General features: G+C 36.6%; 1 protein-coding gene across 2 annotated transcripts in view; it reads right to left on the bottom strand.

The window, feature by feature from the left end:
- Positions 1-14,935, bottom strand: part of PDXDC1 (pyridoxal dependent decarboxylase domain containing 1) — a 31,779-nt gene that overhangs the window by 5,070 nt on the left and 11,774 nt on the right. For both annotated transcript variants that reach the window (XM_075105209.1, XM_075105210.1), the window contains exons 6-19: positions 14,253-14,442; positions 11,669-11,737; positions 11,060-11,138; positions 10,190-10,274; positions 9,311-9,359; positions 9,100-9,201; positions 8,765-8,890; positions 7,434-7,484; positions 6,201-6,264; positions 4,745-4,833; positions 3,966-4,071; positions 3,116-3,287; positions 2,335-2,453; positions 1,364-1,485 (exon numbers count right to left, since the gene is read on the bottom strand). In XM_075105209.1, coding sequence (XP_074961310.1) covers positions 1,364-1,485; positions 2,335-2,453; positions 3,116-3,287; positions 3,966-4,071; positions 4,745-4,833; positions 6,201-6,264; positions 7,434-7,484; positions 8,765-8,890; positions 9,100-9,201; positions 9,311-9,359; positions 10,190-10,274; positions 11,060-11,138; positions 11,669-11,737; positions 14,253-14,442 — 1,423 coding nt within the window. The remainder of the gene's footprint in view (positions 1-1,363; positions 1,486-2,334; positions 2,454-3,115; positions 3,288-3,965; positions 4,072-4,744; positions 4,834-6,200; positions 6,265-7,433; positions 7,485-8,764; positions 8,891-9,099; positions 9,202-9,310; positions 9,360-10,189; positions 10,275-11,059; positions 11,139-11,668; positions 11,738-14,252; positions 14,443-14,935) is intronic.

Here is a 14,935-nt window from a genome sequence, read left to right as displayed (position 1 = left end):
TTAATATTGCACAAGGCCTAGATCACAGGCACTTCCTCCAAAATACCAAAAATTTGGGCTACCGTCAGTTAATAAAAACAAAGGAAAAAGAAGCTGCTGCTCCTTTTCCCTCAGGAAGAGGCAAGCCAGGAATTGGCTGCCACAGCAAGCTCAACACCTCAGTGCACTGACTACAGAAGCAAGTGAAATGGGGTTGCATTTCGAGTACAAGGAAGAACCACTGTGTTTTCTGGTCCAGTCAAGATGTTGGTCTTAAATTTTGGTTCTGCCTTTGGTACTTATCTATATGTCCTAAGGGCTTGCTGATACTGGAGTAGGGTGTTTTTGTTTTTCTAAAAGCTTCCCTCTTGTACCAAATATCACTTATCTAAAATGATACCAGTATCATTCTCACCCATGAATTCTGCTTCTCAGTTTTGGATCAATTCGTGTAAGATCCTTTCAGTACCACAGATTTATTGTTGGTGTTCCAAGGACTGCACCTTTCCAAGTCCTCCACTACTCTCTGTTCCGGATCAGAGCGGCCCATATTTCAACATTCGGTTCCTAATCTCTCAACTACAACATTTAAAAAACTGAAGGTACTCTACAGGCAAACCATCTTTCATCTCACCCTCAAAACAGCACAGGAAGTCACGAGTGGGCAGAAAGTCCTCAGAAAACACCACTAGAAAAAGTTTCATTGCCAAAAATCAACATATTCCTGTGGGCAGAAATAGGCAAAGGATTTCTGAAGTTCTATTTATTTTTTAGGTGAGGAGATTAAATGCCCAACACTACAGGAATGAAATGACAGACACTCATTTGTGATGCAGGTCATTTAGAATTTTACTTTAGAGAACATCTGGAGAACTCTAATCAGGTAAGTGTTCTTACACAAAGGAGTCGCATCATCACCTTTATTACTTCAATAGATAATTAGTAATTTCTGGTTTTAAGCCACCAGTTTAAAATTTTTCACACATTTGAGGGAACAGTCTTATCTTAAAGCTGGTATAAACAATGTCAATCCCACCACATCTAGCGGTGATGAGAAACACCAGCTCACAATCAGTCCCCACCTTCCCTTTTTTTTTTTCCGACACCTTACATTGTAGTGATAAAATGAGCCTATTTCAGTACTACTGAGGTTTTACATAAGAACTACTGAACACAGGACCATGAACAGAAATCGGGACACCCTCAGAATATCATAATCCTGTAACAATTCTTATGTGAACGCAGATTATTACTTCCACAGAAATTAATACAGTTTGTTGCAGGAAGTACAATTTTTACTTTCACAAAGAACGAAGCCACGTCCTGAAGCCAATTGGGGAGGGGGGGAAAGTGCTGAAACACACTGTGGTTTATTAATACATACCCTTGAATTTTCTTCAATTTCTCTGCCTGTTGCTGCAATAGTTTCAACTAACTCTGATACGTCCAGATCCTCTGTTACCATGCCAATATAAACGCAGTTCTTCTGCCCTCCAAATTCTGGACCTGTGAGCACAGGGAGAATCAAGTCTGATGTACAAAAATGCATCCTCACAAGTGCAAGACTCATGCTTGCGCATCTGGAAATCCTAACACACACGCACTCTCTTCGGTAATTAAGGGCAGTATCTGCATAGGTGTAAATTATGCAGACTGAAAAAGCTCAGCCCTGTGGGTTTTCAAAAAGAGAGGAGAAAACAACAGCTAAACAAGAAAAACAGTGGCTATTTTATACAGTCAAGGAGTTGTGTAACAAATATCAGGGTTGAATATGCTTCGAACTTGTTACTTTCTGCCATTTACAGATTACTTGGTTCCACAATTCTAGGGCACTTAATTTTTGAAAGCTGACTAGAAAGAGATCAGAGTTCTGAGTAAACTGAAATAATAATTTGCTATGAAGTGGCACACTGTAAATGCGAAAGGGCTGCTAATTATTGTGAAAGTCATCTGAAGCTCTTAATCTACCCGCAGAAGGCAGTGAACTGGTCCGTGGGTTTTGAATGAGAGCTGCATTTCACTAGACAGGGCACTAACTGAGAAGGCTCAGTTTACAAAGAGGAACACTGCAGCATTTATTCTTTCTGACACGGAAATGCTTTTTGGTTTAGTTGCTCCCGAGTCAGTTTTCACAAGCATTTCCAAGAACAGTGCACCTTGCTCACCCTGCTGAACATTTACCAACTGAAATAGGGCTGAGGAGGAAACAGTTACAGATGATGTTTCTACAATAACCACATACACAGCACTCTTAATTCTGCATTATAATGACCTATGTATGAATGACCTATTGAACCATAACACAGCCAGTAAAATGACTGTCAGCTTGAAGAGAAGGTTAAATAGTGCAGTTACCCAAAGAAAAAGTGAGATCCGACTCCAGTTCATTTAATTTTTTCAGAATTTCTGTGTTGATTTTTTCTAGTTCTTTTTCTTGTTTGTCATCATCCTTCCCATCACTGTGATAGTTGTATCTTCAAACCAAGCCAGAAAATAGTAATTTCACTTTACAGTACATACAGAAGTTTGTAGAACCATGATGCTAAATGTCTGTATATTTTTGTATTTTTACAAACCAAAATCCCCAAAACATTACAGCTTAGGTCGATCAACATGTTTATTGGCATTTGTCATCAGATTCTGGGGCAGGGGTGAGGTTGCTGCTGCAAGCTTAACTGAACACAACAGATTTCTAGGTAATATAATTATACTTCAACTATGTTGACTATACAGAACGCTTCTGAGCGGACGGTATTGGAGGATCAGAACAGACACTCGAAGGGATTCAGTAATATCCTGAATAAAACCCATTATAGACAACAATCTAACTTACACAGTAGGACGCACTTGCATATTACATATCCATCTAACAGATCCACACACTGCCTCTAATACTGGAACTGTTGCCCTAATTTTGCAAAAAAAGCTCTTCAGCTTTTCTTAAAAAGAAGAAATCTCAAAGTAAGCATCACTAAAAAGGCGACTTTTAAAAAGCAGTCAAAAGCTTCAGCTGGATGCAAAGTCAGACACTATTCTGCAAACAATACATACAAATCACAACCAAAGAGATCACATATTCCTTTCTGTTAACGTAGTCTATCCAAATACATAATGAAGAAAATACTGAAAAATTTACCTTACAACACCTAATCCTGGCCAGCTGAGATCTTCAACATACAACAGGCCTACTGTTCTTCTCACTTCTTGCTCAAATTCCTCTCTCATTTGCAGTGTACTTGTCAATACTGGAATCCTCATTTTTAAGCAGTCTACTAACTGATCAACATCTTGTATTTCAGTTCCTAAAACTAAAGAGCTGCTGTTTTAGTGTGTGATAAAAGTGAATGGACATACACGTAAATGCCTGAATTTAATAAGTAACCTGTAAAGAAGCCACTCCAAGTCCATCATAAATATAACTTATAGACAGTACTGAAATATCTTGATCTGTAACAGAGACACCTTCCAGAACACAGATTTTAATTTTTTCCCTCCTACATCAGTAATTATAGAAAAATCTAGATGTTTAGTAAATAATTCTTCTAGATAAGTAATTATATTTTGAACACAAGCACTGTTTTGGTGTTGAAACACCTGCGGTAGAAAGGTCAAGCATCATCTTCTTGTGTTAAGCAGCTGAGAAAGGGAAAGGTAGGGATGATTTATCCTTCATATTTCTTTTATAACTGTCAGAAACAGAGCTCTCCCCTTGCTTTTCCTAATTAATTTAGAAAATAATCAAAGTCTTTCTCTGCAGAGGTAGTGAGGCAATGTCGCATACAACAGCTGAGCTACCTCTAATGCACCTGCTGCCAAGGCACAATAGAATGATAAAGCCAAGATAGTTTTGTTTATAAAAAAAATCCTAACCATAGGAGAATATACTAATCAGTTTCTTCAGTATATCTGCTTTTACACCAGGGATTGTTCTACAATCCCATAGCAAATCCCAGTTTTCACAAGTGGCTGAATTAAGTCAATGTTACCTGCAGAAGTCATGAGTGGGCTCAAACGCACACACGTGCCTTCATCTTCCAGTTCTACCACATCAACTCCACTGGCAGGAACCAGCTGTGCCAACTGCTCTCCTAGCTGAAGGGGTAAGGCACAATTAAAGACACGTACAGAGCTTGACCTCCTGTAGTCGCTGACTCAGGCTAGACTCTTCCCACAGTTTAAGGGGAACCACAGGCTAGTTTTCTGTGTTTCTCAGAATCACTTCTTGTAACAAAATACTTCAGCTTGCTGGTGATGTTACAAAGTTGGATGTATATTTAAAATAATGAAAATTCAGGCTAAGCTAGAAGTGTTACAAGCCAGAAGTTTATGCGAAATTGTCATTGTCATTAAGTACGCTGTGATTACTGTGTAATTGATCAAAAACGGTTAGGTGCTCAGCTTTCTGAAAGCACAGGTTTCTAGAATCTATTCATGAATACAGACATTTTCAATGAAGTATCTAGCCAATTAAAGAGTTCTAAAGTTTTCACATATTCCCAACAAGACCAAGGAAAAAAAAAATCACCACCAAAAGCTTAAGATGCAGTAATGATTTCAGTCATAATTACAATCAGAAGTGCAAAAGCAAGTTTGCTTCAGAGCAAATTCATCTTTTTAATCCAAAATGTCCACTAGTTTTGCAGCTGATATCAGATCAAGAATAACTATCAAACTAGTGTACCAAAGGTTTTATAGCTACTGATGAACCCCGGAAGCATTCCACTGTCACTTCTTTTTCCCTAAAGAGAAAAGCATCCATTCTTACCCACTGATTGAAAGTGTCATAAATGTGTCTGTCGTTGCTTATTATGGGGTGCTGAATAGTTGAGGCCTGTGCAGCATGTGAGGTTTGATCTGAATCCAAAGATATAAGAATCACAGAAGTGGATTTTTATTTACTTAATTAAACAAAAGGCAACCTAAAACTTAGATATAAGACAATTATATTTCTTAGGTAATTTAACTTGTCTAAATGATGTACTGGACCTCAACCAGCCTAATGAGGATTTTTTTTTTTTGTCTAAGAGGTATGTTGAACATGACAAATACTAGAAGTAAAACAGAGTTGAATATACTAGTTTTAAAAACAACCAGTAAAATACTTCTCTCAGTCTTGAGGTTCAAATGCCCCCATGCAAATAAAAACAATGTTTTCACAAAGCAAAATCCTGTCATAGCAGGCTGCAATATTTAATTTGATGCATGCAGCTGTGGTTTTTTTTTTAAAATCAAGTTTTAATGACTACCTTCTGGTTTAAACTACACAAAAAATAATACTAAGGATCTAAGAGTCCATTATGCACTTAAAACATGCAGAAATGGTCAAACATCTTACATCTTTATAATTCAGGTGGGTGACTTCTCCCTAGTAAAGCCTTCCAAATAAATGCATCAATGTACAAAGCAATCCACCAAGCCACTGGACCAGGATGAATAGATTTATTTTGTAAGTGCAACCACTAATTAGACTAAAACCAAAACCAAGCCTCCCCCATGCCCAACACAAAAAAACCCACAGAAAATTAAAATCAACACTCATAACAAAACTACAAAGTTTTCTAGCCATCTTTTGCCTCATCCCAGCTGGACATTTCCCCACCCACAGCGTGAACATACAACAGCACAACATCCTCTGTTGCAACTGACAGGATAAAAATTCTTTTTCTTGGCGAGAACGTCTAGGTGAGGATGTTCTGCCCAGAGCCACATGTGCCATGGCCACTGAATACCCATGACAGTGTTTCCAGAGCTGTTCCTAATGTGTTCTGCTATTTTCAAAACTATTGCAACAGCAAGGTTAGTCAGTAAGACAGAGAACCATGGTTCTTGCAACTGGCCACTAAAATTTTACAAGAAACAAAGCCTGAAAAAGCCCAAGGAAGGTCTTCTTCCCCCATCAGTACACTCAAACACAGCTTGCAGTTTATGAGGGACTTCCATCATCCACTCTCAAGATCCAAATCGTATGCAAATCACTCCTCACTCAAGAAGGCAGAAAATGACTCATTATGAAAATTTAAAACACTGCAGTCTATCTAAAAAAAGAAGCAATCACAAGTATGGATTCTATCACTAGATTATAACCAGCATTCACAACCATTCTAAAAGCATGTTACACAAATAGACAAGTGCACTATATAATATTTATTGCATCAAATTAGTAGTTTAAAAAAATTACAAAGAGGGTTTTTTTTTGTTTTGTTTTTAAATAAATCACATACCTTTTTTTGAATATTCCTGGAAGAACTTGAAAACTACCACTGGTGAACTCAGTTCATCTTCAACCTTAAAAAAAAATTACATATATTTTTCACATATTTTTTAAAGACTTAAAGTAGATAATTTTGTTTTGCCAGCAGTAACAATGTTCACACTTTCAGTATTAGAAGTTAACTCTTAAGAGTGTGAGCAAACATATCTTTAAATACCTGAAAGTAAATAATTATTCAGTTCAAGCAAATGTATTTAATTAAGGCATGCATAATTAAAATTTGGGCACTATAAAGCAAGAAACCTAAGTATGTTCGTTAGCAAATATACAGTACTAAATAGTTTAAGTATTTTCAGACATTAACATTAAAAAATTATCTTGGAAATCACCCCAGAATCATTGGAGAACATCAAGAAAGTTCCAGCAGGAATAACAAGATAATAACTGATCCTGCTTTGGGGGTAGGAGAAATGGACTGGGCAACTTCTGGAGGCAATCTGAGGCTACATTTCACAATCCCCAAAATGCAAGATTTAAGTAGAAGCGAGAAGTGCTACAGTAACTTGAACTCCCAAGGCCAATAATACTTAGAAAAAAATTTTTTACAAAAATGGTTATTGTCACTCAGAATGATCCATGAATTATCTATTGCCCCAGAAAACTACGCAGAATATATTTTCTATACATGAAGTTGTCAATTAAAATTAGGGGCAGGGGGAGGGGAGTAAAATCACCAAACCCTGTTAAACAGGACATCTCACAGAAACCGAATTTGAAATTAATATGTTAGATGTCATTTCTAAAACTACTTCTGGTGTAAAAACCTCATCTAGGACAATTTTTGCATACAATTTCATGGGGTTCACAGTATGATCTCAACAGCGGGGTGAGATGCAGCCAGAATGTATTAGGGAGTCTTATGGAAACTGGTTTCATAAACACATTACTGAACAAATACATGTTTTAAATGGAATTAAATCAACCTCTGGAAACAATTTCTGGATGTTGTTCTGTCAGCTCCACAAAGTGCATGAATACACAGCAATGGAACAGATACAATCTAGAGGTTCACACACAACCGAGACACACAATTTCACTGAACACAAGAAATTAATTAGAAAAATACTAAGCATCTTCAAAACAATGGCTATGATTTAAAAATAATTTTTTAATCAAAGTTATTCTTATTATTTATCAAGCAAAGACTAAGCTATACAACCAAAGTATTAAATGTATGCTGTACCGAAGTTTTAATGAAATCCAAGTTCTTCAAGTTTTCCAACAATCTTTGACTCTAAAAGACCACAGCAGAAGGGAAACAAAAGGAAGAGACAAACACACAGTTTTAGAAGTTAAAAATTATTCTGAAAAACAGTAAGTAGTCACTGTCATAATTTCTATTTCTGAACAAACTTCTATGACGTGTCAGAGATTCATCCAGTTCTTACTGGTAAATTTAGAGTGTATTGGGAAAATATTTTCTGGTTTTAGCAGAACACTGACTGCAAAGTGATTTTCATTAAAATAAAGTCTTGGTGCATTTGTTGACAAAGTTCCAAAGATATTACAACTCCGTTCACTAACTAGAGCACGGTGTTTAGCAGAACAGTTAATTTTCTCAAAGCTACCATAGCAACTGGTTATGATGGCTTTCTGAATTATTTTCATTAGAAAAGACATTCTTACATTGTGGTTTAACGCTATATTAATAGACTATCATAAAAACTAAGATCAGTTTTAGATGCCACAAAATCTTAATGACTAATGATACTTTGTCACTCCTTTAGGTCTTTCAAGCCAATAGCTTCTTCACTAACCATTACAGAAACTTTCCATTTCTATTCTGCCCTTCCTTGAATTTTTAGTAAGTGCTGTACCTTAAGGAAAAATGTTTTGCATATATTTTAAAAATGCATTTTTAAAACAAACACATTATATTGGACCTTAATTTTTACTAGCATAAGGACTTAACTTCAAAAATAGCACACTTGCCACTGTATCTGAAGAAATGTTTTGAAGTCCTTTTTGTCAGGCATTTTTAATTTACTATTACTTACTTAAATCACTACAATGCCAGGTATAGCAGGAAAATAAGAAAGTCTTTCTCCAAACAGCTTTCAAGCAAAACAGTTAAAATAGAGAAGTGACAGAAAAAAGGAAGTAATTATGTTATTTTACTGTTTAGAAAAAACAAATATTAAGTACTGCTCATTAAAAAAACCTAATAAAATCTAGTCTAATAGAAAAAGCACATCCCTCCCCCAAACACTTTGCTTTCACAATTTGTAACACGATATGAAGCAATATGCTATACTGTCAACAAGTACAATATTTGTAGTTGATTCTTCTACAACTCATCACAACAATCAAAAACATGTATTAGCAACTATTATGAACAGTGTTCTGTGAAAGCCATCTGGATATCGCTTGTACTATCGTTGCTATCTGAACTTTGTTTCTGCTTAGAGACTCAAACCGTTAAATCTGATGGTGAGGATTCTTAAGAACAGTCTCCAACCCACACGCAAATCAGCAAAGTATTTATAAACAATGTGCCAACAAGCTGTTGCTTACTAGTTGTGAGGCATGCTTTATCCTCTCTACAATCCCATCGTGGCCCAGGTATTGCAAGGACAGCCACAACGGCAGGGCACGGAGCTTCTCTACAGGCTGACTCGATGTCAGCCCAGCTGCCAAGGACTAAAGAGGAAAACAACAAACAATAAACAAACCACTATTAACCTCTCTTCAATTATTCCATTTTTGCCAGTTTATGGAGCATGTCACAACTTAAATAGGGGAGCTTTTGCAAATTTTAATTTAGATGCTTATAAAAAACAAGACACTATACCATGATCAAAATTCAAGTCTCAAGATCTTGATAATAGTGACTGAGAAGTTAAACATACCAAAGACGGATCCTCATGTCTGTAGAGCGTCACCGCAGGTACAGCCGGCAGACCCAGCCAGGAACCCAGCGTAAGAGTCATGCTGTCACATTTTGTAGCGGCCTTAAGTTTGTTACAATAAGCAGAATATAAGCCATATATATTTTTTCATTAGATAATGACCTTAAAATCTAGACCACATTATTGAGTTTCTATATATAGCAAAACATACCAGTACAGAAGAGGAGACATAACCCAAAGCCAAAGTTGCCAAATTCACACTAGAAAAATAAAGTGGTTTTAGCACATATTAACAATGTATTAAGAGATAGCATTTTAATCTTCAGTTTAAATATTTCATGTTGATGTGTAAAGGGAGATAATTTGTTTTTATATTTTTCATTACCAATGCAGTAGATGTTGCTACGTGGTATTCCAAGATTGAAAACCCAAAAGTAAAAATCCATTTCAATCTAAAAATGTTTCAGTCCACCCTTTGGGGGAAATCATCCCCTGAAGTCCTACCCATAATTCAGCATCAATTTGGTATCAAAAATAAAGAGCATGCAAGTATAGTACTATACAGTGAAATATCAGGAGAATCAGAGCCTCTACTCCAGGCTCAAAAAAAAAAATCTTAGATCAATGGAGCCTTCATTAACATTGTCTAAGTACTAGGAATTTCTTCTCCTCTTGGTTTAAACCTCATCCCAGTTATGTTGCACGCTGCACTTGCGGCTCTCCTATGGACAACCTTCATTAACATGTCATCTCTTCCACTCATTTAATTCTCCTTCCTCGTTCTCAATAATCACTGTATAATGTCTCCCCTGACTTCTCCTATAAGGTCTTTTTATTTGTATTCCAAACTCTTCAAAGCCAGGGCAGCTAGGATTACCATCTGAGTAAACCACTCCAATTAATCGTTTATCTAAAATAATCTGTATCTCACACAGTGAAAAAATATAACCACATAAAATGCTTAATACAGCAAAAATAAAGATGGTCCTATGACCCTCTACTAGCTGGTTAGCTGTAAAATTATGTGCTATCCACTGGTCAGACTTTTTAATGAATACAGGCATACAGAGATAAATGTCAAGTTTCATACCCTTCTACATGGAGCCACATATTATACTGCTCACAAAGTTCCTTCAGTCGGCCAAGTTTGTCTGTGTGCCCAGCTCCTGGTGTCCCTTTGTTGACAAGGAAGAAAGGCAAACACAAAGGATAAGCATGCAAATTAGGACTCTACACAAAAGGACCTCTTGTACTGTTGTCAAAAAAGGTCACACAAGAGCAGGAAAGAGGTAAAAAGAGCCCACTACACAATATTCATATCTGGTTCATCGTAACTTTGAGCAATTGGAGTTCTAGACAAAAAAAAGATACCTGCTTTGCTTGTCAATATATGTTAAAAATACTTAGCAAATTAGATGTCCTAGGCACTAAAAGACTCAGCAGCCTCAGCTAAGAAATTGAATATGTTCAAAGTATGACCTCAACTAAAGGAAACTAAACCAAGATACTAAACCAAGATACTTAGATACTCTTCCAATTCCAAAGCAAGTAACAGTCACCTCCTTCATTCATACTTAAAACAAGTTTTTTCATGAGCAGTTCTGCTTAACTAGAAGAAAAATATAATTTTTAAAGCTAAAGTTGATGGCACACGAATCAAAATTTCTGAGGCGTTACTGTTGAAAATCAGTTTCACAAGAGGTTCGCACTCACTAAAATAAGTTCTAGTCATATTAAGATACCAACTGACATATGCAGAACTGTAGCAGTACAATCCAACTTTAAGTTAATAAAAAAACCTCGAGGCAGAAAGATTATTTTGTGGCCATTAGTATATTTCCTGATATTTCTTGACATGCAACCACTAAGCTGTTTAAGAAATTAGTTTTTTATTTTGGATTTTATAATTATATTTATGAAATAGCATGCTTTTTTGTTATTGTTTGTCTAAGGCACTTACCAGCATTGGCCACAAGCAACAAAGGCAGTTTTCCAGACTCAACATCATCTTTAATCAATCTGTCCAACAAAGCAACATCCTGTTATCGATAAGAAAAAGATAGGTATTTATAAATATGTTTGTCAAACAGTAGAGAATCGTTTCTGCTGAACTGGAAAAAAGGATTAAGTGTAAATGGAGAGCATTCTGCAGTTCTGGAAGACATTCTTAATGCTTTGTTTGTGGCTTGCAGTTTCTTCTTAAAGGCAAAATAACCCAAAGGACAGATAAAGCATTTGTGAAAAATACAACACAAATACATCATGTAGTTTGTAATGTACCTCTGACTACACGTATTCTAGAAATATTGGACTAGAAAGCACCTTACTATAAGCCACTAAAAATATCCTGCAAATGACAAGACCAAGATGCTGGCGCTTTTTAGATGATTTCAATCTGCTATTTGTACAGCTATAAACACAGAAGGCTTAGAGGTTGAAAAAGTAAGTACACTAATAAGATTTCCTAACAACATACTTGACATTCATTTAATGATGGTTTTAAAAAAAGAAGGGGGGGGGGGGGGGGGGCAAAAAAAAAAAGAAGAGTTCTTAGGGAAGACAAACTTACCATCTGATGCTGAGATCCAAACATAGTGTTACAAGGCACACGGCACATGCAAGAAAGGGGTAACCCTAGCTGCAATAAAAATGATGGAATTTCAACAACCGAGACATACTCATTTCAAGCATTCACAGAAATATACACAGTGACACAAAAAATAGTAAACATTACAATAAAAAGCTGGATATTGCATTAGAAGTTAAGTTTCCTGCTAAAACTTATAACCAAATTAAGAGCAGCGAAAAGAAAGCACAGGAGAAATTGGAAAAAAAAAAAACCAACAGTCAACTTTTGGTTAGCACATCAACTGCATTCAGTTTTTCTAATGACACACCCATACCCTGTCCAACAGCCTAAACCCAATCCTCTTTTTCTTGGTCACCCTTGCAATTAACACCGCCTATAAGGAAACGTGTGCTTTGTGCATGGGCCATGTTCCACTGGAGGTTCACAGTCCCTTTACTACTGAGTAGAGGGCAGTCTGCCTACTTTGACTGCACAGCTCAGCTGACTATTCGTGCTGCTAAGTCTTAAGTTCTTCCTTTGCCGTGGAGGCAAATACCAGATAACTTTTGCATCATCAACATGAGGGGGAGCTGGGGAATCAGTGCCTCTTACATTTTGATCTTTAACTTGGAAGATCACTAGACAAGCAAAATCTAATTCATCATACTGATAACTGAACAGAGGTTCAGCAAATTAAGAGATCTACAGTTACAGACTAGTTTGGTTTTATCCTTTCATTTAACAGAAATTGAATAAATGTCTGATTACTCAGTTCCAATACTCTACAATATAGAGTACTCCTCAAAATCTAAGATAAAATGCTAAGTTCAGTGACCACCTAATGTGGACAGGTTACCTTATAACCAAAAGATAAGGCACCACTGTTAGTTATTACAGAGTAGATACTGCTAATCAGAAGCAAAAGGCTCTTGAAATACTGATTCTTAGTAGCGTTTCTTGTATCAAGAAGTTTCAGTCAATAAATACATGCAACACTTGGCTTACCAAAGACACCAACTTATTCCAATGAACTTCTACCACCTACTTCCCAAGTAATTTTGGCCATGATAAGCTCCATCTATTATACCATTTTTATTTCTCTGCAGTCTACATTTTTAATCTGTTAGTAGTACCTCTGCCTGCCTTCTCCAAAGACTTGAAAAACAAAGGCCCTATGAACTTGACTCTTTATTTCAGTGCATGTTAAGTTTGAAAAAGATCACTAGTGCACTGAATGTTAGGTATGCAATAAGAAAGTCTGTATATGGCCTCAATTAGCTTATTCAAGTCTACAGACATTCGTGCAAATAAATACTTGGCAAAACCAACAAGTTTTAAACATAATTAGGAAAAATAGGGTTTCTTTAAAGCACTGGATTGTGAGGGTAATCTTGCTATTCCACACAAAGCTTTCTGAAATGGGATCAGTACAGTCTACTACTCAACTGTTTTCCTTTAAAAAAATGATAATGTTTATTGAAAATAAGAGTACAGGGGCATCATTCACTAAATATTTGCAATAACTCGGTGTTTGGAAATGTGTGTTTGGGCTTGGGTCTTTTTCACCATGACCAACAGATTATGTAAAGTGCAATGCCATCTAGAAACAATCACTCATTTAAAAAAAAACAAATTAGCATATTTCCTTTCACTGAAAATATTCAGGAAAATTCTCTTCCTCCCACTGTATTGTTGCTGCAAAACACAGACCGTAAATGTGACCTGAAAGTGTTTTTTACAGACAAACGGTTGTATATTATACATATGTTCCATTACAGCTACTGAGGTTACACCCCCAGTAAGGATTTTGCTTCCTTTGCCTGTTTTTTAGTTATGCTAGAAATCACAATTAATAAAGCAATAGCAACACACTGTATAACATTTTTGTACTATTAACTTGCAGATATTTGGCTGGTATCAAAGCACGGTTTTACCTCACACTCCCTTCCCCTTCCACTCCACGTTGTGTTGCTGTTCAGTCACATTGCTATTGTTTGTACCATGAGAAAAAATAAGGAGGCTTTCAAAAAAATCACCGAAGTTATGCTTTTTCTAACATCAACTTCTGAGGCCAAAGCTCAGTCCTCCTCCTTCAAAATGTCCCTTTTCATACTGTGTTTCAACAGGCAGACATATCATCCTAAGTCTCAGAAACTTATATCATTTTATAGGCTATAACAATCTACTATGTCCATAGAAAGGCAACGAGACAAGGATGAAGGTAATCTCATGAGGAACACTGATCAAGCGATTGTGTGGCAGAAACAGGAGAGCTGCAGAGAGAAGCTGCTCAGCTTGCTTGGGGATACATGTATTCAATCAACATAGTAGCACTGGGAAAAATCTGGAAGAAGCTTCAGTTCTAACAGTGGAAGTTCCAGGCAGACACATGAATCTAAAGCAAAACTTTCACTGGCTCCAACCAGTTTACAAGACTGCTGCCAGTAGTGTACTAGACTGTACTGCAAGTACCAGTCTCTTGCAGGAAAAGTCTGAATGTATTTTTAAAATCTAAATTTCAAGTAGGCAATATGAAGCCGGGGAGGTTCTACTTGCAGCTAAAACCCCAACTGATTCACCTTACCTGATTGCAGAGAGCTTGGCCCAAGCCTGTTCTAGCTGCAGAACTAATGTATATGACAGGCTGCTTAGTATATAGCACGTTAAATCCTTCTACTGTGTAATCTTCATAGCGTGTATGAATAACAAGACGGCAGATTTTTAGGAGACCTTCACGATCATCTTCATGATAATACGCTGATCCGTTTTCATACCTGCAAGAAAAGCCAAGTAAATATTACCAGCAAAACCAACAGTCAGTTTAGTGACTAAAATAACACTGACCAATAAAGGTGCTTACAGGAGGACAAAGAAGAGAAAAACCCTTCTATATTCCCAGGACAAATTAGAGTAGAAGGAAACTTTGATGAGACAGGCTGAGACTAACAATGAGAGATGCCTAGTATATATTTTCATTTAGGCTCAGAGATAAAGCAAGCAAGAAGAAACATCTGGGCTCCTAAGGACTTCCTTTACAGAGTTCAAAACCTTGCTTACTAAGAGTGGAGCTGGAGAGGAAGCACACAAAAGGCTTCATCTGGGTTTAACATATATGTAAATTCCGGACTGCTAATTTTAAAGAGAGTGCAACCTGACATTCTTTAAGTTAAGTTAGTAAAATTGGAATGAGACATGTGATATAAGGTAAACGGGCAGAAACTTGCAAACTTTATTATGAAATCACAAATCAAGGTATTTTGTAATACC

This window comes from Phalacrocorax aristotelis, chromosome 10 (assembly GCF_949628215.1).
Source record: "Phalacrocorax aristotelis chromosome 10, bGulAri2.1, whole genome shotgun sequence".
Taxonomy (NCBI): Eukaryota; Metazoa; Chordata; class Aves; order Suliformes; family Phalacrocoracidae; genus Phalacrocorax; species Phalacrocorax aristotelis.
This window is presented reverse-complemented; position numbering and strand designations above follow the sequence as displayed.